Here is a 26,473-nt window from a genome sequence, read left to right as displayed (position 1 = left end):
TCTCTCTCATCTCTCTCTCTGCCAGTACACATGTCTGCCAATCCATGCATATGCATGTATGCACTTGCACACAGAAATGCTGTGCTTATTTCTATATAATAATCTTTTCCATAGGATAATACTACATCCGTTTACCTGTTTAGAATAGGTCTTGCATATTTTGGCTTGGATAGCTTTTCCCTCTTATTTATTTTTGTTGGGGGGGGGCAGGGGTAATAAAGGCAAGTAGCCCATGTTGGTCCCAGCTATTTGGTGTCTCAGACCTAATGCTTTTTTTTTTTTTCTTTTTCACAAAGTGGTCACTGTCAGACTTGAACCTGCGTTCCTATGCTTGCTAGTGCGAGATTTTACCACTACACCAAGCAAACACTCCTTATGGTTGGCCATAATATGGTGAAGTTATTGATTTAATTTGTTTTGCAGCTGTCTGATTGTTGCTAAGGTGATCTTACTGCATTTTTTTTTGTAAAACTAAAAGCAGAAACAGAATCTGGAGTCCTGTATGTAGTTGGTTTTTTTATTTGCGTATCTCCAAAGGACCATATAGTTTTCAATTTGTATATGATAAGCTACTTTGGTGTCAGCAAGCCAAGTTGTAAATTTGCATCTATATTTCAAAAAGCTAGAGGTCACTGTAGCATTTGTTATTGTCACCTTAGGGTGGAAGAAATCATGGTTTGTGTGACACTAAGACAACAGGGTCACACATTCTACTATAAAGAATTAAAGAGGAGAAGGGTTTATATTGCATGCTTACAAGAAATTAAATGGAAGGGTAAAAAAGTTCAAGAAATTGATGGCTACAAATTATATACATGGGAGAAGTAAATAATGGAATTGGAGTAACAATAATAGTAGATAAAGATCTAAAAAAATGAAACTGTAACTGTTAAAAGAATTGGAGATAGAATACTTTTAATTTGACTTGTTTTAGGTGAGGAAATCATCAACACAGTTAGTGCTTGTGCACCTTAGAGGAAACATCAAAATACAATTTTGGGAAACCTAAGAAAGATAAATTCAAGAAATACCAAATGAAAAGAATATTTTTATAGGAGAAAACCTAAATGGGCATGTGGAGAAAAGAAGTGTGGGAGTGAAGCAAAAGATACAATCTTAGAATTTGCAATAGCTTATGATATGGCAACTTTAAACACATTTTTCAGAAAGAAGGATAAACACCTAATAACATTTAAAAGTGGACCAAACATAATATAGATTTTTCCTTACTAGGACAACAAAACGAATGGTGTAAGGATTGCAAAGCTATTCTAGATGAAAGCTTAACCACACAACATAGATTAGTGGTGGTAGATGTGGGCACTAGATAATGGAAGAGAAATAGGTAATAGAATAGGTGTCCAAAAATTAGGTGGGAAAACCTAAAAGGAGAAAAGCCAGTACAATTTAGAGACAGGCTGATAGTAGAAAGAAAATAAATTTTTGATTAGAGACACTAATGACATGTGGTTTGAAATGGCAAATAAAGAAAGTAGCAAAGGACATTTTAGGAGAATCTGAAGGGAAATGGATAAGTGCTAAAGAAGTTTGGTGGTCAAATGGAGAAATTCAAAATATAATCAGATTAAAACAGGCATGTTACAAAGATTGACAAAAACTAAAAATGGAGAGAACTTGGAAAAATATAAAACCATAAGAAAGAAACTTGAAAAAGAAAGTGAAATTAAATTTGTCGTATGATGAACTCAATCATAAATTAGGCACTAAAGAGGGAGAAAGAGAAAATTTTAAACTAGCAAAGATGAGAGAAAGGAAGGCAGCGATTTAAACCATGCTAGATGCATTAAAGTGAAAGATCAAATTGTCTTGGTAAAATATAAGGAAATAAAAAAAGCTGGAGAAGCTATTTTGAAAATTTATTAAATGAAACATTGTGCAGGGCACTAATGGAGGAGATATTAGTAATCTTAATAGTGTTAAAAATAAATTTATCAAAAAAGTAGTGTTAAAAATAACATGTACCATCATGTAGAGGTAGGTTTATTATGAAAGGAAAGAGGTGCACAAGATGAAGAAGGGGAGGGTGTTAGGACCTGATGGTATTCCGATAGAAGTGTGGAAAGGTATGGGAGGGGTAGGCTTATTAAGCTATTCAATAAGATATGGAATAAAACAAGATGCCCGATGAATGGGAAAAGAGTAATATGATGCCTATATTTTAGAACAAATGCTACATACAAAGTTGTAACAACTATTGGGGGATTAAACTCATGAGCCACACTATGAAACTTTGGAAGAGAATAATTGAGCAAAGGTTATGACATGAAATATTTGGAGTTGGATCTTTTCTTTGTTTGGATGCAGGTGGAATCTGTCCTCAGAATTAAGTCAGCTGTTCGATCCTTCTTGTTTTGTGTGGCCTACAAAAAAAGGAAAAATGATGTGGAGATGTATTAGAGCAGCAGCCTTGTGGACAATTTGGGAAGAAGGGAATGCTAGGGTGTTCAAAGAAAAGGAAAGAGGCTTACAAACTGTTGAGGATTGTATATTGACTAGAGCCTTTCATTGGCTAAGAACTTTGGACTTCTTTCATACGTTTTCCTTTGATGACATCTGGAGTAACTGGAAGGCGGTAGCCACTAGTCATATGAGGAGGGACAAGGCAGCTGCAGTGTGGAAGCCTCCGCCTGAAGGTTGGGCAAAGCTGAATTTTGATGGTAGTAGCCAAGGAAACCCAGGCCCTTCGGGGATTGGAGGGGTGCTGAGAGATAGAGAGAGCAACATCCTAGCTTTGTTTTCAGGTCCTGTGGGAATAAGAGACTCAAATAGATCAGAGATCTTAGCGGCTGTACAAGGCATCCAGATTGCTGAATGGTTAGGAGTTCAACACTTGATAGTTGAAGGAGACTCTAAAATTGTTGTGGGAATGCTGACAAAGCCAGCTTCAGCTATGTGGCGATATGGAGATTTATTGAGGAAAGTCAATTGGCTCACAAGAAATATGACAGTTACCTCTCTTTGGTTAGAAAGATCAGCAAATTTCTTAGTGGATGGACTAGCTAAGCAAGGGGTTTCAAGGGATCATTTGTTTTGGGCTGCTATGTAATTTTATTTCTGCTTATCCAGTTCTTAATTGATGTAATACTTTGTTAGAAGAGGTAACATCTTGTGCCTCTTCATGGGTTTCCTGTATTGCCTTATATTCTGATTTTATAAATTATTTTCATTCATCAAAAAAAGGTTATGACATGAAACAAGTATATCAAAGAACCAATTTGGGTTTATTTTCATTCATTGATGTAGAGAAATCATATGATAGAGCCCTCAAGGGAGATAATATGGAGGGTCTTGGAAAAGAAAGGAGTTCCAAATAGGTATATAAACCTAATTAAGGATATGCATGAGGGTGCAACAATCAATGTTAGAAGACCTCTAGGAAAGACATCAGATTTTATAACTAATATAGGTCTTCACCAAGGTTCAACACTGTCTTATTTATTTGCACTGTCATATATGAATTGTCTAAGCATGTTCAAGAGGAGGTCCCATGGTGCATGTTGCTTTCTGATGACATCGTTTTACTTGATGAAACTAATGAATGATTAAATGCAAAGTTAAGTTTATGGACAAATATCTGAAAAAAAAAGGGGTTTTGAAATAAGTAGGACCAAAACAGAATATATGATATGCTAATTTAATAATAAAAGAGTGCAGATCACGGCACACTTAGGATTGAAGACCAAGAGATAACTCAATGCAACATTTTCCTGTATTTTAGTTCGATAATTCATAACAAGGGAGAGATTGAGGAGGGTGTCACCCATAGAATTAGAACATGATGGGAAAAATGGGCAGGTTCATCTGGAGTCTTATGCGATAGATAAATACCACTTGGATTAAATGGAAAATTTTATAAAACAGTTGGTGTATGGATCAGAGTTTTGGGCAGTCAAGAAACATGTCAAAAAATGAGCGTGGTAGAAATGTGTATGCTGAGATGGATGAGCAGAAAATGTAGAAGGGATGGGGCCAAAAATGAAGTCATTTGAAGGAACCTAAGAGTAGCTCCAATAGGTGATAAAATGAGAGGAAGTAGATTAAGATGGTTTGGTCACATGTATAGAAGACCACTGACAGCACCTATAAGAAGTGGTCTGTTGCAAGCTGAAGGGGTTAGAAGGGCTAGGGGTAGATCAAAAAGGACATTGGTTGAAGTAGCAAGAAATGATTTAAGTGCTCATAATTAAACACTGGATATGACATCGAATAGAGTGGAATGGCGAAATAGACTCGTGTATTTCTTCATATAGTTGGGGTGAGTCTTGGATGATGATACCTTTAATTTGGGATCAAATTTGAAATTTCATTTTTCTATGCCCAAATTGGAGGTAAAAATCTGCTGCCTGCAGAACTTGGTAATTGAAATGAACTTTGGCAAACCAGTGGTTGTTGAAAGCAGGAAATTATGACCTATAGGAAGTTAGCAGGAAATTGGCTCAGCATTCATCTAACTTATTTATTTATTTTTTTATTTTTAATTTGTGAATATCTGTCCTGAAGAACTTTCTGGGAATTGCATACTTTTTTGATGTCTTGATGAGTTTTTATTATTTTATTCTGCAAGAAAGATGTTCTGTTCATCAGCGGTCTTTCTGAATTTTTATCAGTCTTTTGAAACTCATATATCTGATTTGAAGATCAGACATATCGAACAGGGCAAGGGTTCTATTGTTGAGATGGAGCAAACTATTTGTGAGAAGCCAAGCTCTAAAGAAACCTACTTCCATTAATTCACCCAGTGAAGCACATCAAGAGATAATCAGAAAGTTGAGGCATGTTTTATCACTTCTTATGCTTGTTCTATGTGTGTGTGTGTGTGCGTGTGTGTGCATGTGCGTATGCTCCTTTTGTCCATTTGTCTAACTTCAGTCATGTGCAGGATTGGTGAGACTCTCAGTGATGAGGCATGGAAGCCAAAAGATATTCTTGTATGTGCTTTGTGTTATAAATGATTCCTGCAACCCATGGTACCCTGTTATGAAATCTTGTTCTTATTCCTTTTCTGCAGGGGGAGATTCTCACTCTCACTTTTGAAAGTTCAGAGACAAACAGGTATGCTTATTATGCTTCTAATTATTTTCTGAGGCCATACCTCAGTTCAACTTCAGCTATAATTATTTTCCAATGTTGTTAACACCAAGCTTGAACTTCATTCAGGGATTTGCAACCACTTCAATCTGCAAAACTACTCCTTGCATCTGCAGATGATTCAAACAGGAAGCAAACAAGGGGCATATTATCAACACGTATCCTTATTACTTCTCTGTTTCTTTTAACAACAACAACAACAACACAAATTTCAAAGCCCCAGTAAAGCCAGGGGAAATGGAATGTTAAATGCTAAGTGGTCATAAATATTGCTTTTGTATAACATTCCTAGATAATACTAAAATAAGTTTGTAAAATCAAGGAAAATCTTAATAATGTGCTCTACATATTGGCGAACCTCTGATAACCTTAGCCCTCATGTAAGCTCAAGATATGAAAGTCCTCTTTTCGTCTTTTATTAAATCAGTGGACATATAACAGTATAAGAAAAATGTTGGAATCAGGAATGAACTTGGTGATTAGTTTCACTTTCAGTAACACTTCCTAGGAAAACACTTACACAGAATGTGCAAAACCAATACACTTCTTTGTAGGGTGCTTGAAAATTGTGTTCAACCTACAAGTACTTTCAATCAGTTCAAAGCCCAAGATACAAATTCATTTTTTACATTATTTGGGAGCTAACCTGGTGTTGAATTATTATGAAAAGTTTGATATATTGAAGATTATTAAAAGATAAATATATAAATAAATCTTTGGGGTGTTGAATGCAGATTGCTTTTTGCCTTGTGGACTGCTGCAGGATGAATAATAAATTAAATTTGTACAACACCAGGAATATGAAACAGATAAGTTATGTTTTACATATTAGTTTTCTTCCTCCATAACAAAGCACATCCTTTGTTTTTCTTTCCATTAATATTAGATTTGAACAGCCTGCAAGTTTATAAAATTTAATCCAACATGATTCTTAGATGTGAGAGGATGTCACAATAACTTTGCTCCATTGGAAAGGCAACAATACCTGATCATCTTTGAAAGGGGGGATCACCTTTTTGTCAAGAAAAATTCTTTTGTGAGAGGATTAGTTACTTAATGCCATGCAAACAGAAAAACTACTACTTGGTCATCTTTGAGTGGATGTTGCACCCCAAGTACTGGTTTTATATTAGAACGTCCAAATCAACTGAAATAATAGGTGCCAGCACCAAATAGGTCTTCTGATTGTTGCTGGAAAGTGAATAATAAAATATGCATAAGTGATATGAAAGAATCAATTTACATCAAGGTGTAAAACTGGCCAAACAATTGGGGCTACGACAGATTGAGATAGAGGGAGACTCCAAGTTGGTAATTGGGTGGACGCAATCAGGGTAGCTGGGAAATTGGCAATATAGACAGCTGATGAGGGAAATTCTTAGCATAACAAGGGAGGTGGGTGTTTGGTTCAAGTGGGTAAGGAGATCAGCAAATGGTTTTGCTGACGCCCTAGCAAAACAAGGGACTGTAAGGGAGAGTCTTTATTGGGCAGTGCTGTAATGTTTGATGTTTATTGGATCAACCTTTGCTAATAAGGGTTGACTTCCGTAGTTCAGTTTAATTTATCTCTAATGAAAGTTATCATTTCTGATAAAAAAAACAAGCAATCTTGAGCCATATAATATGCCTTGTGCTTTGGGCAGTGTAAATTTTTGATGGCATTATCACACCAGGGATTTCATTGGTCACTTAGAGGACTTGAACACATTAAATTGAGATTCAAACGTCTAAAAATGCACCACAGTTGGCTTCCATGGGGCTCTAATTCTGATTGTAATCTTCTATGGGGTGCACCTGTTGGGTGGGGGGGGGGGTGGGGGTGGGGGGATACAAGTCGGTGAAATATTTTGGGACTTGTAATCAGTATTGTGCTGTTTGTTGCCTCCTACAATCTTTGGAAAGTATAGGGTTGCTTGATTAAAAAGGGTAAATTACAGAGGCCTCCTGTAGTTAATGGTGAATGAAAGTACCTAATTGCCATATGTCATTTTTATGCTTTTAAAGCAAGAAATCTAGATTGAATTGTATCAAATGTTGGCTACTGGAATTATTATTTTTTAGTCTACCATGTGAAAACTCTGGCACATCATTTAGATGGCTCAAATCCACTGATCTATATCCATGCCACTTTATTGAACCAGATCTTTTCTTTAATTTGGGACATTTGGATTGGCTTGATAAATGCATTGCCATAAGGACTACTTTGTTGGCCGTGATTGGGCGATTTGGTGCATTATTTGGATGGTCTATATTGGTTGAAATCTTGGCATCATTTAGATGGTTGAGATTGATCCATTGATCTCTTTGGAAACAAACCATTTTAATGGCTCAGATTTGTTGATCTTGGCCATCCAAGCAATATACTGAAACTTAAAACCAATCTTGCCCAATCAAGTAAATTGGCCTCTAAAGATCAGTCAATAAATCTCATCCATCGAAAATCATGTACTGCTATTTCAATTAATTTGTTTACCCAAATAAGATACCAAATCAACATATCTAAGCCATTACAATAGTCTACTCTGACCAATTGGTTAAATTTTGGTACATCAGCTGGATGCTTGGAATTAGTTGTTTTGATCTTAGGATGCCACTTTGATGGCCCAGATTTTTTATGATGTTGAGGACATCATTTTATTTTGGCCAAGGTTCAAAATGTCAATACGCCCGATACGCTGGTAGGGGTGTATCGGGCGATATCGATAGCGTTTTTATGCTTTTTTTTATATATTTTTTTTCAAAACCAGTTCAGGGGGGCTGGTTTAGGGCTCTACCCCTTGAACCAGTCAGAACCCCGATACACCCCTTGTATAGGGAAGCCACTGGCACGATACGTATCAGCTGATACGGGCTGATACTTGGTGCTGTACTTGAATTGCCAAGATTAGTTGAAAGCTTGGTACAGTGCTTGGATGGGCAAGGTTATGTCTGGGCAAGGTTATGTCTCTGCTCTTAGGAGACTATTTTGATAGCTTAGATTCTTTTGCTGATTTGTTACCTGGATGATTGCAATTAGTTCAACGAACTAATGAGACCAATTTGATGGTTTAGATCTTTAGGTTGATTAGATTTATCTTTTCGATGGGTTATATTGGAGGAAACATTTTTACATCATTTGGATGGTAGGAATTAGTTGACTAATGTTATGGCTCAAATTTTAGGTGTTGTTTAGTATATCATTTTATTTAGCTTACATTTTTTTTTTGAAAATTTGGTGCTCTACTTGAATGATTGAGATTAATTAAAATTATGGTACATTGTTTGGATGGTCAAGATTAATTCTTTGCTCTTGGGAAACCATCTTGTCTTTTCTTTCTTTTAAAGATACCACTCCAACTTAAAAAATTTGATACCCCTGGGGTGAAGTCAAATAATTTGGCCAGTACATGAATGATTCGGTTATTTTCATTAGCTCTTAATGCGGTTACCCTTGGGGAAAAGGTGCCCACTTATTATTGATCCTTTTTTCTTGTCTGGACAAGGTTCCCTTATTGTTGGCAAAATAAGTCGATGCAGGAAATTTACAGATCATGCTTTGCAGTGCTTGATTTTCAGGGTCATTTATGAACTCAGGACTATTTGATGGTCTCCCAAAGCATGAGTTTTCTGTATGGCTTTAAACCTTCATCAGTTCATAAAGAAACTAAAAGTTTCTTCATGGGTTCACAAATTTCAGACGCAGCAGATGAGGCTTATAAGTTTGTGGGAATTCTCAAGAGAAAACAGCTAGGTCTTGCACTAGGTCATGGAATATCAGAAAAACCAAAACTTAGCCTGGTCACATATCCGAAGGTTTGGAATTCAAAATAAAAGGCCAAGGACAATAACCCAAAATTTGGATTGAGAGTGGGGGAAGCTTTTACAAAGTAAAATCAAGAGAACTAAAATTTCAACTCCCATTGGTACTATGTGGAGGTTCAGTGGAATCTTAACATCGAGAAAAACTTAAAAATGCATGAAGTTATACAATGTAAAGCATGCTAAAGCTTGGTTAAATTCTTATTTGTGAATTGACTTACATTCTAGTACTTGCTAATGTTATAAAAGGTATAAAGATAAACGAAATTTGTTTTCTTGTATTTTTAGATCCTATTTGTAGACAGGAAGGGCTGAATGACCTAAGAAGCCGCACCTTGAGTCATTTCGAAGTGAAGTTCAACACTCGTCAGTTTGCACGCTGCAGTCAGTGGCACCTCAAATGCAAAGGGAAATGTTGGTGAAAAGAGTGTTTTTTGGTGGGAAGGCAAAAAAGTGGTATTTATGTCAAAAAGAAAGTTTCATAGGGTTAATTTTGAAAAAAAAAACATTTAAAATGGCTCCTAGCACGTCCAAACTGAATTGGGATTTGCTCCTCACATAGTGCACCCCACACTAACTCACAGCCCATACCACCGTGTATTGTATTGGGAACATCTCCCCATGAATATCAAAACAAAGTATGGGACATGTTTTCTGATGTGCGAGTGGGATGTGTTGTGAGGTTGATGCAAGGAATGCTCTGTGAAGAGTAGATTTGGATTTGTTCAAACTAAGGCTGTCAATGGATGGGGTTTACTCAACATATGTTGGTTCTGCTTCTATGCTTTTGTCTCGATTAATAATTGGGTTAGGGCCAGCTCTTGCCGTTCCTAATCAACTTAAGCCCAAAGCAATTATTTGGTTAGTAATGTATAAAAATATCCTGTTTTTTTTTTTGTAAATTTTGTTATATTTTTCTAAAAAGAGTAAATTTATAAACAATATATAAGATAATTATGGTTGTAAACACATTTTTCATCAATACATAAACAGTTTAGTATTTTACTACCATATTTATTGAGGTTATATTATCAGAAATGAAGTTCTAGATTGTTATTATGATTGGTAATTATAGATGTCAAGTATAATTGGGTCAGACCTTATTGGCCTGATTAATAATAATTTGGTTCTTGGTTTTTTTATTTTTGTGATTAATAATCGGAATGGGACTGGTACATTTGTCTCAAACTAGACCTGAACCATTGACAGCCCTAGTTCAGAGAAGAGTTCTCTTAGCCACTAAGAGTCAATTTTACAACTAAGTGATTTATCTCAGAGGTTGCACTACCAAATGAAATGGGACCTCTGAAAAGTCATTTTCTCATACTTCAGAGGGCCATTAAGTGTCATTAAATGCCACCTCAAAGTATATGCTAATCCAAAAAGGATAATCTAGAATTGAATTCTTAAAAATGATTTATTCTCAATTTGGCTCATTAGACCCTATGTTAGGTCTGAAAGGAAAATGACTCTAGGGCTTTCTAAACAAAATTTTGATCTTAAACAAAATGCCAGATCAACTGAGACAATTCAGAATGCAAATGGAGTTAAGACTTAAAAGTTTCTGAGCACTATAGGTAAACACTGAAGTTAACTGAGCGCTTGTGTGATAAAACATTTTTCCAAACCAGAGGATTTATTATTGGAGATTCTGCAGCCTCACAAAGCATTCGTGGACATAATATTAAGATCACATTTTTTGGTAACAATGTGAACATCACTTTAGGTGTTGGATTGCAGGATGTGACCTTGTGATTGCTAGTAGCATTGGTTCTGGCACGCTTTTTATTTCATGCACCATGCATCCAATTTATAAAATTGACTCTAAGATCCTGAAGAATCAGGAGTGTGTTTGCCGTGGTTATCCTAAATTTGAGTTTCAAATTTGGGTCTGCTCATAAGCATTTTTTGAACACCAGTATGGAAATCCAGCAACAGGAGATTGCTCTATTTATACTTTTTGTAGAGTAATTGATTGATTTCTTAATTGCAGAGGAGATTGTTCTCATAATAATCCCCAAACCAACATATTGAAAATTGAACTAGTCTGTTTCCATGTTGCACCCTACCCTCATTATTTGCGAACGTTCTCTACCTTTCACAGAATGATCTCCACATACTTTCCAACTTGATGGGTTCTCAAGCTCTTTCCTTTCATTAAGAAAGTCATTGGCTTATTTATTCCATGGCCCTGCACCCTTCAAAACTACTTCTTTGAATGAACTCTTTTTCTTTGTTTACCAGGGCAAGTGAAAAGAAAAGAAAAAACCACCTTATCCACTATTCATTTCAATAATTTCCTTCCAATTGTGGTATAGGAAACTTATTTGCTGCATTCGTTTCAGATTGCAAACACTGAAAACCTTTGTTGGCAAGTCATATATGGACTTGTGATGAATTCCTATGGAAGAGTCCCCCCAACCACACATGTAGAGCTGGTGGGTTGTTTTATAAATCCATTAGGCAATTAAGTTTTTCTCATATTAATCATCACACAGTATCACTTGCAAGCAACCATCCAAAATATTGCATTTGTGAATTGGAGGGATGCCAAAGAACCATATTTTTGGAATGACTAAGGAGTCGGTGCTAAACCAGAAAGATTTGTTCCGTTGATTTGACACTAGTTCTTAGTTCTTACAGATTATTTAACAATGATGGGAGGTGCTATGGAAATTCATGTTGTTGTCCATTTTCTTCATTTTGTTCAACTGTGACATACCAATCACCGGTCCCCTTTTGATTCCTTTCTCCATTTACCTTGGAATTTGTAAATGACTTCTTCCTCCACTTTTATGTTTTGGTAGAAGGCTTATTCATCAATCTTTACATTAGTGTCTTAATTTTGATTGACATACATAAACCATCAGTCCAAGTCCTATTTGACAGGATGGAACAGAGTATTGTGGAAGTTTCTATTTTGTTCTTTTTCTCTAGTAGATTTGGAGCTCCAAGGAAATTCTGCTTTGTGTTGGCATCTGATTATATTTATTTTACCAGTTCTGGGAATCCAGATGAATTTTTTTTTTTTTTTAATTTCTTTTAGTTTCAGTAGAACTTCTTAACTCAACTCCAACTTACTTTTAGGTTCCTAGTTTCCTTCTACTCTATATATTTGAGTGGTTTAAAGGATGTATAACAGGTTCAGACTTGGATTAGATCTAGGTATATCATAACTTTGTCCTTGACCCATTTAATCAGATTTAGCCATTTAGGCATAGCCGCATAGTGTATCTTGAATGAAATGAAGTGCAAAAGTACCCTATGGGTTGAAGCCACAATCTTTTGCTCGGAATACAGTAATTAGTAGCTATTCTAATAAACATTTATTGGTTATCACATAGCACGGGGTATATTAACATATAACATGGAATATGGTAATGGTCCAACCTAGCTGATTTCTGTGTTTCATTGATGGTATCCAGGTCATAAAACAACTCTAACTTGAACTCATAAGCTATGTGATGCTGAAATGGGTATAATCAGATATTTCTGTCCAAATCTGGTATAATGGGAGTTGTATATTTGATTCTTACATATTCCAATTTGTTTAGCTGATCTCCTCGCCTGTTTAGATATTACATTTTATTCAGTGTTTTCTCGGTCAATAATTGTTGCTATAAACACCAATGTCATATTTAGCTCTTAACAGCTTTCTATGAGAAAAGTTAAGCCAATGAGCGTGTAACCTATATAGATATTACATTAGGTCAAGCAAGTAAGAAATAGATAAAACTAAAAGGATTATATAAATCAGAAAAGAAAATAGATGGAGCTCTACAAGGATTGCACTATAAGTCTGCGATAACCCAACTTGTCTGCAACCATAATTTGGAATCCATTCAATATTGTTCATGTTTCAGAGTGTATTTTCTTAGCTAGTTACAGAAACCAGAGAACGTAGGAAAGTTTTGCTGGTAGAACAACCGGGGCAAAAAACAGGTGGAAGGAGCCAGAAAGCTGTGCCTGCAAAGCAATGCCGTCCAATGTCAGCTGATGATATCCAGAAAGCAAAAATGCGAGCAATATTCTTGCAAAATAAACGTGGCAAGACTGGTTCATCTTCCAGTGAGAACCTCCAACAGAAGACCGAAGATCCAGTCAAATCTTCTGTGTCTGAGATAAGCAACTTACTTTCTGCACATAAATCTCATGTCAGGCCAAAACTTGAGGACTCTAAATCTGAGGCGCTTGCCTCAAAAGTTTCTCCCGTTACTTTGGAAGCTCCAGCTGATCTAAAGCCAATCCTGGGGCCCCAGGCACCCCCACGAGATAATCTGAGGAGGGATAGGATCCCATGGCAGACACCACCAGGTACTCATTTTTTTGGTCGATTTCTTTCTACTATTTGCCAAGTATTTTGGTGCAGGAATGGTATGTCTCTTCTCTTGGGAATATATTTCCCTTTAGGAAGTTGACAGAGAGCTATAAGTTATAAAAAGGAATACAACAGAAGGTGCTTGGACTTATATACCTGGAGCCTGGAGGCTATTTCCAACAGTTCCCTTTTCATATTCACTTGCATACTGAAAACCTAAATACCAGTATAAGGCTAAGTTTAGGAGTGCTTATTCGAAAAATAAGTGATTATTGTAATAAGCGCTCATGAACATTTGGTGAAAACTGAAAACACACTTGTTTCAAACAGGGGAAGTATAGGTAATTTCAAAATGATGTGGCCGGCCAAGACGGGCCAGAAAGGAAATAAGCACTTATTTAGGCTTATTTCCCAAAAGCAAATAAGTGCTTGTTGTTATGGTCCTCCTGGCCCAAAATAAATGCTTATTTTTAAGCACTCCCAAACTTGGCCTAAGATGGACGGACTTGCCAAGTACTAAAAGGGAAGAGGAATACAATTCGCATATATCAATCACAAACATAGCATATTTCATTTTCTCAATGGATGGGAAATTTCTGCATTTTAGAAAGAAAGAACCGGAAAGAATACCATTCTCTCTTAATGGGTATAAAAGCTGCCTGACCGTATGGGCTACCTCTGTCATACACGTGGCAATAATCAAAATTATAACCGTGGTTGCTTCATATATGTTTTGACTACCAGTTAAACAGGATGGGTGAATATGTTAGCATCATCTAATCCAGTTTATATGTAATTATTGAAAGATATGTCTACCGGTGTGATTAATTAGGTTGCATGGAAGAGATCTCTAGATGGTGGCAATTGATTGTAGATCCCAGATCCTCTACAAGATGAGATATATTAAATAAGAAAGTGGCCCACAAGATAGAATAAATCAATTGAATGGATCCCAGGTCCCCTGTATTATGGGATGCAGAATAACAGGTGGTTCAAGGGATAGAATAAATCGATTGAATGGATCCCAGGTCCCCTATATTATGGGATGCAGAATAACAGGTGGTTCAAGGGATGAATTCAGGGTCTGACTGTTGTGATGTTCGCCATGGCACTATGCTTGTTTATGATAACATCAAAATTGAACAACTCTCTATCTGCAAATATGTTTTCTGAAGGGAATATCTTTTAGAGATAGGAAATCATATTAGATATCTAATAGAACTACTTGCTGGCAAAAAATATTAGGGTAAATTGCTGAAATCCCCCCTAAAGTTTCTGACCATGGCTAAAACCTTCTCTGAAGTTTAATAATTGCAATCAATTCTTCTGAACTTTTTGACAAAGTGGAACCCTTTGTTAGAATTTTCAAACAAGAGCACAAAAATGACCAAAATACTCGTACAATTACTTTTGTCCAAAATGTTTATTTTCCAAATTTTTTCTTCATATCAGTCTCTATCCCAAACCCTTCCAATATTTTTTTTGAAATTGATTTATTATTTAAATTCGCCTGCCATTTCAATTGTCTAACGTAAGACTGCAACCTTAAATTCTTTTTTTTTCTGTTCATAAAGTTTGTATTTTATTTTATTTTATTTCTTTATAGAAACCAGCTTCAATAATAATTGCGTGGCTGTTTTTGTCATTTTTATCCCATTTTAAGAATAGGAGGCCTACTTACAAGTGTCAAAAAGTCCAGGAGAGGTGATTTTAATTACTGAACTTCAGGAGAGGTTTCACCGTCAATAACTTCAGCGGAGGTGTCAGCAATTTACACAAAAAATTATTATAACCGTTTTGTGCCTGCCTGTTTGGGCATACCGTATGAGGTAGACTGGATTCTGAGGGTGAGTGACGTTAATGAAGGGGTTGACACCGATGAAACTTACTGCTTAGCTTTGTCAAGCTAAAGTTCTTATTTGAGAAGTTAGATCTGTAGGAAGATGTGCTCTCTCTTTGCTGATGCATCCTGACTTTAACTACCACTGTAGTGTCTATTGATTCAAATTTAATTGCTTGTGACATTAATGGCCATGGTCTCAAATTAGATATTAAGATTGGCAATGCTTTTGCAAGATATTCCACTAACAACAAATGCTGGGGCCATTAATTGTTTTCTTTTTGCTTATTCTTAGTTGGTGTTTCTGTTCGTAACCCCATGGAGTTTGAATAAATCGGTTAGTTGGAGATGCATATTTTTGCTTTGTTGGTGATTTGGATTTATTCCTCCTATTTTATCCCAATCCGCTGGATGTTTTATCTCAAGTGAAAGCTTTGAAACCATTTCTTCAAGGAATTCAGCCTTTTCTGCCATTATTTTCTTTCTGCAGAGGTGAGGATCAACAGTCTGTGGAGAGTCGGCACAGGGGGAAGGAGCAAAGAAGTTGAAGTTCAGACAGAGAGGTTGCGACGAGAGAAGGAAACTTTATCCCACGACATTCAAGAAGTCCCATCTGATCCCAAGGAACCATGGGACCAAGAGATGGACTACGATGATACATTGACCCCAGAAATCCCAATTGAACAGCAGCCAGAAGCTGATGGTGCAGAATCATTGCCTACGCCTCGTGAAATTATTGAAGATAAATCTGCTGTCACACCAGTCGGACTTTGTAACGGGAGTGCTCCAGAACCGGACCTTGAGTTGCTTGCTGTGCTTCTCAAGAACCCGGAGCTGGTTTTTGCCTTGACATCTGGTCAAGCTGGCAATTTAACGAGTGAGGAAACAGTGAGGCTGCTTGATATGATCAAGGCTAATGGGATGGGCTTAAACGTCTCTGGTGGAAACGTTGAACCAAAGGCAGAAGTCACATCTCTTCCTTCCCCAACTCCTCCGTCGGACCCCATAATGGTGTGTGACTTAATTCTTCCTACCATATTATTGTCTTGTATCTGTATGCTTCAGAGTCTATACATACTTGAATGGGCCCCAAGAAGATTTTACTTGCAGCACATTCTGCTACTTGAAAGGGATGGTATCCATGATCAAGAATGACAATTATTCCAGAAAGAAACTTCTTTATCTGTTTCATTTTGACCTTTGGTGAGACTCACTCTGAGTGGTTGAATCTCGCTACATTACAGTGTAAGCACTGGGATTTTATCCGATTTAATGCTCCGGCGACAATCAATGGTCTACCATTCATTGGGTTCTCTCCTGGGTACCATTACGACTGTACCACCACCTGTGCTACAGTTAAACCATGAATCTTCAACTCGTTACTCGTAATATCCTTTCTCGGATAGAGAATATGTATCTCAGATGACTATGAATGAATAAAAGAAACCATTATATGCATGACGCCCATGGTTTCTGACGCCAATTGGATCCAAATCCAAGTATGGATATGCTAATCTCCTCCCTTTCTGCAGTTCAGTAGTGACTCTGACTGTATGAAGCTGTCATCCGACCACCAAAACCTTGGATGCTTATTTTGTAGTTTTCTTAAGCCCTCTGCTTATTTTGGCGTGGGCCTAACAGAAGGTTGCTCTTGTTTTTTTTGCAGAACCGATGGAGACCAGAACCCTCCAAGGATTTGTTACAGCAGCCAGCTCCAGCGGCCAACAGAAGTGGAACTGGTTTCCCAGCAATTCCTGCAACCGTCCTTTCACCGGAGAAGCTTCCTGTTGCCGTGTCTGTGACTGTGAGGCCTCAATTTCCAACTACTTCCACCATCACATCACCACAAATGCCAACCGTCCTCAGTCCCTTGGCCCAACAGCCTCCACCAGCATTGCAGCTACAAACATCCCATCAAGTCTTCGCTGCTGCGTTGCCTGAGAAGCAACTGCCCTCAGTGAATCCCTCCATAGACCAACATCTATCGTCCACTCCCCTGTTACAACAGAACCACTTCCCTCCACATAACTTGCATGCATCGGTCCCTCCACCGCTGCGCCCAGAAACATCAAATTTTGGTCAACTGCACAATCCCAAGCCCCCAACCATATCAATCGTCACGAACCCACCAAAGGAGAGGCCAGCCGTTGCGATTCCCCGGTTGCCACCTTTGTTGCCAACCCCGGCAAGGCCGCAGCCACCACTGCTACCAGAGCCTTCGATCATCTCGCCTCCATACCACCACCACCACCCATCTATGCCACAGAAAGCTGTTAGCTCTGGAAAACAGGCCTCCGTCTCTGACTCCAGAATGGGTGGGCAGGGTTCTGTATCAATCCCCTTTGTTCACGCTAACCAAAGCAATTATAATGCGTTTGCCGCGCAGCCTCCCTTGATGCCTCCTGGTCCACGCTGGGAGACAAACGAAATTGCCGGTGAGCCGGAACTTGAAATGTGGAGCCCGGAGAGGAGTCCAGTGAGATCCCAAGAGTACCTGTTCGGACGGAATTTTTCTGAGCCCAGAAGGGATTATGGTCGCAATTCTAGTAGACCACCTGACTGGTCAAGACACCGGTACTCTGGACACCGGGACCGTAGTAGGCATGGAAGGTGGCGTGATCGTAGGCACTGAGTCACCGACTATGCCGACAACCTTGCTAATAGGAAGGATCATTTAATTGTAGTGTAGAGCTGTGAATAGATTCGGTCGTTAGGCAATGATGTTACAGAGAGCTGATGAGAAACAACAAAGCATCTAACAAAACCGGGGTCAGTTTCTCTTTAGATTCTCCTTTCGTGATTTTTTAATGGAAAGACGTGAATCGCACCCAAGAGATCATCGGCGGCCTGAGTCTCCCTTCATAATTTTTTAATGAAAAGAATTTGCAGAGCTTTCCGGTGGTACCATTTCGTTTCAAAAGTTGAAAGCCCGAAAGATCTCTCTCATTTTATCCTGTAAGATGACTTATTTGATTTCTTCGGCTGGTCGCCTTTAGTAAATGTGAGTGGCGATGGTTGCCAAAGTCACTGATTGAACTGTAAAGATACTGAGTTATTGGACATGGGTCTGATTGGAAAGCGCATTTTATAGATTCTACTTGGAAAATTTATGAATAATTCTTTATAGACCTGGCTCAAGTATGCAGAAAACTGGGTTTTGAGCTAATTTTCACTGCATATTTGCTGGGCATAATTCAGAGGTAATTTGTCATATCTAATTCACAAAACTACCTTTATAGGGTTATACCAAAAAAACATACAAGCATGCCCAGCTATAGTCCAGGAAGAGGATTGAAGGCCCAGAAAGCCCAGCTATATAGGTTTTGCCAAGGAGTCCGGATTTCCTATCCATGACAATTTTGCCTACACAACCCCACATAACATTCTAGCCACACATAACATTCTGGAGTCCTTAGAAAGAGGATTGAAGGCCCAGAACTGCAATTCCTATACATTTGGACCAGTGCAAATGAAAATTGTACTGCAAACAAACTGATCCAAAGAGAAACAAATTCATGAACCACCCAATTTCCCTGGTTTCTAAAAGCACAACGCCTTGAAATTATTTAGATGGTGTTTGGTATCGATGTAGCTTTTGGAAGATACAGTGCCAGCTCAGCATTGAAGATGCGTTTAACAAAAAAATGCCAAAAAAGGTATTTGGTTGAGCCCTCTTGAAAATCATGTAAACTGTTTATTAAAAAAACATCAATTTTGATGTTTTTTATTTTCAAAACCGGTTTTCACTGTTTGGCTTATATGGTGCAATGGCGTCTAGTGGTGCCCAATTGTCACGGGGGTAGTTCTACAGCGGAAGAACCCATGCGGCGTTCTGGCCAAGGTAGGTCAGAACAAGCCTTTATAACGCATAGAGGCTAGGAGTTGCCCGATGGGATGGCTCCACCAAAGTCAGTAGCACTGGATCATGACCTCAAGTCCAATGGCCGGGGCACTCTCCTGGCTCAGACCGGTCCATGGGAGGCGCCGCTTACATGCTAAAGGGGGACAACCATAATGCAAGGCGACTATGCGCCGATGAGGTGACTTGGCACCGATGTGATGAGTCTCCTGTATGCCGATGATGATAGGCACCTGTGTGCCATGATGATAGGCAACCGCTTGGACCGAAACACACCCGTTCGCCAAGGGCAACGGGGTAGCTCACTCAGCTTGGGCAAAGGACTGGCGTGGCGAAGGGACGTGCTTGAGCCAAGCCCGCATGCCAAGCCTCCCTTGAGTATCGGCAGCGCAGTGCCAGTCCAACACTGTCCCCATGAGCAAGTGTGCGCCCATGAGGAACCTTGGTAGCCATGCTACCCGTTGACCAGGGCCGCCCCGCAAGGGGATGAAGGTCTAGGAGTGCCAAGGTTAGGCACCCAATGAGGTCGACCACCCCTCCTCAAAGAGTACGTTAAGCTTCTAGTGGTCTGCCTGAAGATGACATCAGTTCTCCCAAAAATCTTACAGGCGAAAATGACGGGCATGTCCCTAACGTAAGCCTGCCAAGCGTAGGCAAGGCTAAGCCTGTGTCAGACCGTGGCAAGGCTAAACCTGTGTCAGACCGTCACAGGCTCCCCCACTCAATCCATTGCCGACCTCGACAATGGTCTTCACGTGAATGCGCGTCTGTGTCCCGCGCCATCCACTTCTCCACCAGTTCCTGGGCTCACCTGGTCAACCTGGGTCTTGCCTATGTTGGTGTCCATTTATGGGGACGGAACCATTTCACCATGCCGGCCTGCCTGGACTTCACCCTTCCAATGTTGAGGTTACTCAAACCGCGCAACGGCTATGCCGTTGAATTGTGAAAGAAGGGCCCTCGAAGAAATGTGTGTGGTGCTTCGCGGAGGTCTGCCCCATGTATCATCTTACCTCAAGGCTCAACCGTCTTCTTGGTAGCTTTTCAGTGATGCTATCGAACACGCTGATAAGTCTACTCCTCATGTTGGCGATAACCTGGGTACCCTTTCACCATGCTGGCCTGCAGATTTCACCTCGCCCTGTGAGGGTTACTCAAACCTAGCCATGGCTTATGCTCTCTTGGCCCTCGAAACTACGCTTCGCCTCGCCGACTCGGGCTACATCTTCACTCCGAGGGGACCCACTACTGCTGCCTCAAGGAGACCTGACCGCAATCTGTGCGAGTGTGGCAACTTTTACCCATGAGTTGTCGAACTTGCACTCGCCTTGTGATGAGCTTCTGTTGCTGCAAGTGTTCAACCTGAAAACTGAGCATGTCCACCTGATACTTTGCCAGTGTAGGGCCGCCATGCTCCAACGGCCAGGGTAACCACATTCCTAACAAGGCCCACGCGTCTGCCCCCGCATGAGGACAACAACCAATGCGTCTGCACCCGCAAGGGAAGCTGTTTTAGGGTCATTGGAATGGGAACACGACCAATGAATGGCCTCTTGCTAGGCCAGATAAGCAATCTACTCAAACAGTGTACCCACATCCCTATCAAGGTTCACGCGTCTACCCCCGCATGAGGACAACAACCAATGCGTCTGCCTCCGCAAGGGAAGCTGTTTTAGTGTCATTGGAATGGGGACACGAACACTGAAATGGCCTCTTTCTAGGCCTGATTTGAACTATGCTCGATCCTGGGTGGAAGTGCCTAGGGACCGCACCCCACAAAATGCTGCTTGTCGAAATGACCGCTTCAACTGCCTCTGGGTTAATCTGCTAAAAACCAACTGCGGTTGCAATTGGCCAACTTGCTCTGATACCAATTGTCACGGGGGTAGTTCTACAACGTAAGAACCCGTGCGGCGTCCTGGCCAAGGCAGGCTAGAACAAGCCTTTATAACACATAGAGGCTAGGAGTTGCCCGATGGGATGGCTCCACCAAAGTCAGTAGCATTGGACCATGACCTCAAGTCCAATGGTCGGGGCACTCTCCTGGCTCAGACCGGTCCATGGGAGGCGCTGCTTACATGCTAAAGGGGGACAACCATAATGCAAGGCGACCATGCGCCGATGAGGTGACTTGGCACCGATGTGATGGGTCTCCTGTATGCCGATGATGACAGACACCTGTGTGCCATGATGATAGGCAGCCGCTTGGGCCGAAACACACCCGTGCGCCAAGGGCAACGGGGTAGCTCACTCAGCTTGGGCAAAGGACTAGAGTGGTGAAGGGACGTGCTTGAGCCAAGCCCACATGCCAAGCCTCCCTTGAGTATCGGCAGCGCAGTGCCGGTCCAACACTGTCCCCATGAGCAAGTGTGCGCCCATGAGGAACCCTAGTAGACATGCTAGCCATTAACCAGGGCTGCCCCGCAAGGGGATGAAGGTCTAGGAGTGCCAAGGTTAGGCACCCAATGAGGTCGACCACCCCTCCTCAAAGAGTACGTTAAGCTTCTGGTGTCTGCCTGAAGATGACATCAGTTCTCTCAAAAATCTTACAGGCAAAAATGACGAGCATATCCCTAACGTAAACCTGCCAAGCATAGTTAAGGCTAAGCATGAGTCAGACCGTCACACAATGGCAATGAGGTGTAAAAAAATTGTACAAAATGTTTATAAACACCATCGATACCAAACAACCTGTTTGAAAACCGGTGCCACCTAAATTGTGCATATTTGTATCTGCGCTTGAAAAAAAAATACAGAAAAAGCATGGGTTACATAATCCATTACAGATCCGTTCGCAGCAAATCTCCGAAACACTAACGTGTTCAATTGTGATTAGTTATAAAATCCGTTACACACGCGTTCACTCGTGACTGGTTTCATAACCCCTTATACAGATGTGTTCCCAGCAAATCTGAGGCACCTTCTGACGGTTCAACCAAACCTCGCCGACATGTTCACTCACGAGAATCTCTCTCTCTCTCTCTCTCTATCTCTCATATGTTTAGGCAGTGAGGGTGAAAGAATCAGCAATCCTGTAGAAATCTTGGTTCACCTCCGGCCAAGCTGATTCCGGCGCCTGTGCATTTAGAGTGAATAACCGGCCACCACGAGCACAACAGATGGCGACGTTGTGACGCCGAAACGAGGGGCTCTCGACTCTGAACTCCAACTTGTAGTAGTTTACTTCGACGTTTGGATCCTTTCTCACCGTGGATTCTATGAGCGTTGCTCTCACATCGGGCCTTCGTCCCGATCCTGCTCCTGCAGCAATTGTCCTTATCACAGCCTCTCCTACTTCTTTCGGCCCTCCGAAAGCTTCAATTCTACCATCACCAACAACAACTAAATCAGGAACAGAAACAAACAGTATAGTCTGTGTTTCAGAAACACGAATGAAAGCATCCAAAAATTACTGACGAGAAGTCAAGAGGGACCGGAGATACGATGACGCTGACGTTGAGCTCCCCGTTGGAGCCCGGAGGCCCAAATGCCACCACCGGTTCACTAAAATTCCGGCGACGGCGATCTTTGTTCAAGGGAGGTGGGTCTAGTGATCTCTCTGCCTCTGCCTTCCCCACTGCTCTGTACAACAGTGTCTGGTCTCCCACCCAATTGGCTGGATAAATGAATTCTACTGGAAAGGAAAGAGACTAAAGAGAGTAAGTATATATGAAGTTATAATAAGCTCATGCCATGGCGCTCTCCTCCCCTGTTTGGTGGTGGATTACTGGACTTACCAAAGCCTTCACTCGTTTCAACGCAGCGACTGTAACCACCCACCGGATAAAGAACGTCCAGCTTCAGATTCCTACCAGTTTCCGGCGACAATCCGAGAAGGAAACTTGTGACGCCTGCAAAATTGGCGCCAATGGCGACGAGAGAAGCGGAACTGACACCGATGAGGAGCCGCCGACGGAAGACCGAGGCTAAAGGGGCAAATTCCTCCGCTGGCGGTCTCCCTAAAGAGGGTGCCACCACCTGCGGCTGCGGGTTGTCCTTCTGGCCGCCGGAATCCTGTGCCAGATAGATTCGTTGGAGGCGGCAGATTGCTTTGCCGGGGTAGAAGCAGTGTTGGAGGGCCATCGTTCACTGATCTAAGATCTTTGTTCTTTCCTTGTGGATCCAATGAAGACTGAGGGTGTTATCCATTTGAATTTGATGCTCATTGACCGATCACACACCCTCCCTTCGTCCTCCTCTCTCCGTATGATTCTAACACGTGGCTGTGACGAGTGCTTCTGTCGTTTAACAGCCGTTAAATTATTAGAGGCCCAAATCTTAGAGCTACTTGCGGCCAGGTGATGCCTCATGATCTCAAGCTTGGAGATGTTAATTGGGAACAATCTTCATGGATCGGATCATGAATTCGGATAGTCCCACCTTAGTTCTTTGGATCGGATCCGATAATAGGATTGATTAGAAATTGGATTGAATTCGAATCATTTTTTATCTGATCCATTATTTATTTTTTTTATAAAAAATAGGGTAAATTATAAAGACCCCTTAGCTGTTAAATCATATGGGTTAAATTATTAAAATACCCACCAGACTTTCTTTATTTTCTTATCATTACCCTTTTTTCATAAAATCGTGTTTTTCTTAAAGGGTAAATTACAAAGACCCCCTATAATATGGTGTACCCCAGTACTTTGTTTTGTGACAAAGACCCCGTACAATGACTGTGAGACAAAGACCCTCTTTCGTTCATTTTCCGTTGCTATAATATTTTTTAATCCCCATACTACCCTTATTAATTGTACAGCGTTGCCTACTCCAACTACGACCCTATCTTCCTTTCCAAAGTAGCTTGACAATCATCACGTTTAATATGTTCGTCGTCCTGTAGATGAAGATGATCCCGAGAGTGACCTTGAGCTCCTTTCCTGGGCAGATTCATAATTATCTCTAGAACTCTCTTTGCTCCACCTCCGAAGCAATGAATGCCGAGGATGGTTTCTTGTTGGAACGCGAAAAATGCATCATTTGCAAAGATATTGCTATGCGAGTGTGACGATGGCAACACTATTGCCGAAATTGCAGGTAGTGTTGGACAAGCCGTTCTTGAGGGCGTAATCGTTGAAGGCATAGGAGGCCATAGACGGGATATCCCGGGATTGTAACAGGGACCGCCTTGCTATAGAGCCCTGCAATCAGCGCCTCTCGCTCTGCAAGTCCAATCCAACGCCGTCTGCAAAGTTGAATCTTCGGCGTTGTTCTTCGCTGCGCACCAATACTTGGTTGTGTCAGAGCCACTGTTGTTGGCCTTTGATTAGAAATTGGGGTTTGAAGGCGATGGCGATGCAAACGAGGGGCACTGAGATAGGGTGGTAATGAGGATGAGGGAGACAAGAAGAGAAGCACGAAATCGAAAGGTCGTAGCCATTGGAAGGGATCTTATGGCCAGCCAAAGAGTGTGTGAACTGTGAAGGAATAGAGGCGTTTGACAAGGTTTTCTTCGATTTTTATATGAAGAGAGAGAGAGAGAGAGAGAGAGAGAGAGAGAGAGAGAGAGAGAGAGAGAGAGAGAGAGTGAATGGCCGACCACTCGAAGAGCAACGGGTCAGTTGAGGAAGCTCGCGCCTCGATGCTAAACTCTTCTTTCAGCAAATGGCTAAGGCCGAAGCCTTCTCAGATGGAGCTAGCCGCCGGTAGCCATGGCTGGAGTGGAGGAAACAACACTGGCTCTTAGAAGTTTTCACACACTGAGGAAAAGGAACCCCAAAGACAATGATCTCAGATCTGTCGTTGATGGAGATGCATTTTTCTTTCTCTTGGTGGAATTGAAAATGATAATATTGAGATTTTCTTTTTATCTAATGGGGAAGGGGAAGGTGGCGGTTGGAGCTACGGTGATTTGTGTTGTGACTGTATGCACAGAGCCAATGTTTATCGTGCGCCATTGGATGCGATGCTCAGGTCGTTGGGCCCGGGTGATGGCCATAATGAAGGAATTTGAAGAGAAGTGTGCGACGCCGGTTGGGCGGCTCAGACAGGTGGCCGATGCCATGACCATTGAGATGCATGCTGGCCTTGCTCTAAGGGAGGGAGCAAGCTCAAGATGCTTATCAGCTATGTCGACAATCTCCTTACAGGGTACAAAATCTTTCTTTTTTTTTTTTGTTTCGTATTATTGATTTTGCTTTGTGGACTTAATTCTGATTGTTGTTGTGATTTTGCGTTTTCAAGTTATTGTTGTCGATCTTTTCTTTTCTACAAATTTTAAATAGTTTTGGAGATGTATTGATTAAAAGCGGTGAGTGCTTCTAAAGTAAATGATCTTCAATCGAACTTCCATTCTTCTAGCATGCTCAATAGTTTCTGTTTGTAAGTCTATATAATGCCCAGCTTGGTTTTACTTTTTTTTTGGGGGGTAAATTACAAAGACTCCCCTTGGAATGTTCAAGTGTAGGCTTAATCACACTAAGCAAAGCATTCATGTTGAGAGGGATGAGTAATTTCATCTTCGTCATGTTCTTTCGCTCTTGCCACTCTCCTCCACCTTTTCCTTCTTCCCCCATTTTCTTTTGCTCGATAATTATGTGGCAGGGCAGAGAATTTAAAACCTACATATTTCAAACTTAGGACCAAAATCAAATCTCTTACAACAAGAAAATCAGAAGAGAAGAAGAGAAAAATGAGAGTTGGGAGAGTTGGGTCTAACAGGTGACTTTCTAGGTCTGGCGAGAGAGTTTCTAGGTCTAACAGGTCTGGCGAGAGGCTTTCTCGGTCCTTTCATTTCGGAGAGTTGGGAGAGAGAAAGAATGAGAGAGAACAATGAGAGAGAGCAAAATAAGAGAAAAAAGGGAAAATAATAGGTTAAATAGGTTTTAAGAGAAAAGGGCAAAAAAAAAATAGAAAAAGTTTAGTGGGATATTTTAGTAATTTAACACATTCTGTCATCTGACTTAACGGTCAAGGGGGATCTTTGTCTCATGGTCATAGTACGGGAGGGGGTCTTTTTCGCAAAACAAAATACAGGAGGGTCTTTGTCACAGATCCCATAGTACAGGGGGGTCTTTGTAATTTACCCTTTCTTAAATTATCAATCCAAATCCAATAATTCTTAAAAAGTCCGATCAAATTAAACCTTTAATATCCGTTCGATCTTACAGAGCACAATTCCGTCACTGTATTCACCGTTAATAAGAAATTTATTAATTAGGAGATCCTTAACTCTGAAATCGACGCAGGAGCAGAGTAGGATCTCTCCATTCCTCTGTTTGATTCTGGGTCCCCCCATTGAAGCTTCTTGGACTACTTGAGCTGTGCTCCAAGTTTTGAAAACGATTTTGCCTAAAGAAATTTCTTCCATCTGCAGTATACAGCTTGAGTAAACAGGTTAAAGTTAAAAACACAGAGGCAATGGCTTAAAGTTTCTTTCATCTTCAGGAATCACCGACAATGGGCTCATTGTTCGGGATATGATGTTCAAAAACATAGCGGGACCTCAGAAGCACCAAACAGTTGCCCTCCGCTCAGGTTCGGATCTCTCAGTCTTCTACCGGTGTAGCTTTGGTAGCGGCGTTGGCATCTTCCTGAATGGAATTAA

At 40.6% G+C, this 26,473-nt stretch overlaps 2 protein-coding genes and 1 long non-coding RNA gene across 4 annotated transcripts in view; 2 read left to right on the top strand and 1 right to left on the bottom strand.

Annotated features, from left to right (window-relative positions):
• LOC148867457 (homeobox protein LUMINIDEPENDENS-like) overlaps positions 1-18,189 on the top strand; it is a 40,190-nt gene extending 22,001 nt beyond the window's left edge. Inside the window, exons 7-13 of the mRNA XM_088980424.1 lie at positions 4,664-4,793; positions 4,901-4,949; positions 5,030-5,073; positions 5,179-5,267; positions 12,796-13,221; positions 15,556-16,076; positions 16,732-18,189. Of these exons, the coding sequence (XP_088836550.1) occupies positions 4,664-4,793; positions 4,901-4,949; positions 5,030-5,073; positions 5,179-5,267; positions 12,796-13,221; positions 15,556-16,076; positions 16,732-17,697 (2,225 nt within the window). The 3' untranslated portion in view covers positions 17,698-18,189. The remainder of the gene's footprint in view (positions 1-4,663; positions 4,794-4,900; positions 4,950-5,029; positions 5,074-5,178; positions 5,268-12,795; positions 13,222-15,555; positions 16,077-16,731) is intronic.
• A 3,529-nt stretch (positions 18,190-21,718) lies between these two features.
• Positions 21,719-23,048, bottom strand: LOC148867456 (Photosystem II reaction center PsbP family protein). 2 transcript variants are annotated; one of them, XM_088975292.1, is made up of 3 exons: positions 22,662-23,048; positions 22,342-22,558; positions 21,719-22,247 (listed from the first exon to the last, which is right to left on the bottom strand). In XM_088975292.1, exons 1-3 carry the CDS (start codon positions 23,005-23,007, stop codon positions 21,926-21,928), a joined length of 885 nt encoding a protein of 294 aa, XP_088831418.1. In that variant the 5' UTR covers positions 23,008-23,048; the 3' UTR covers positions 21,719-21,925. The 2 variants fall into 2 exon arrangements, with proteins under 2 accessions (XP_088831418.1, XP_088831419.1); XM_088975293.1 differs by having other exon boundaries at positions 22,342-22,555; positions 22,662-23,007.
• Positions 22,443-23,382, top strand: LOC148867455 (uncharacterized). The gene is made up of 2 exons (XR_016109249.1): positions 22,443-22,583; positions 22,688-23,382. It is a non-coding gene; the product is annotated as an uncharacterized LOC148867455 (long non-coding RNA).
• Positions 23,383-26,473: the final 3,091 nt, after the last annotated feature.

This window comes from Nelumbo lutea, chromosome 3, assembly GCF_056320005.1.
Source record: "Nelumbo lutea isolate HS-2025 chromosome 3, American lotus-T2T, whole genome shotgun sequence".
Lineage (NCBI taxonomy): Eukaryota > Viridiplantae > Streptophyta > Magnoliopsida > Proteales > Nelumbonaceae > Nelumbo > Nelumbo lutea.
The sequence above is the reverse complement of the archived record's forward strand: the minus strand, read 5'-3'. Positions and strand labels throughout refer to the sequence as shown.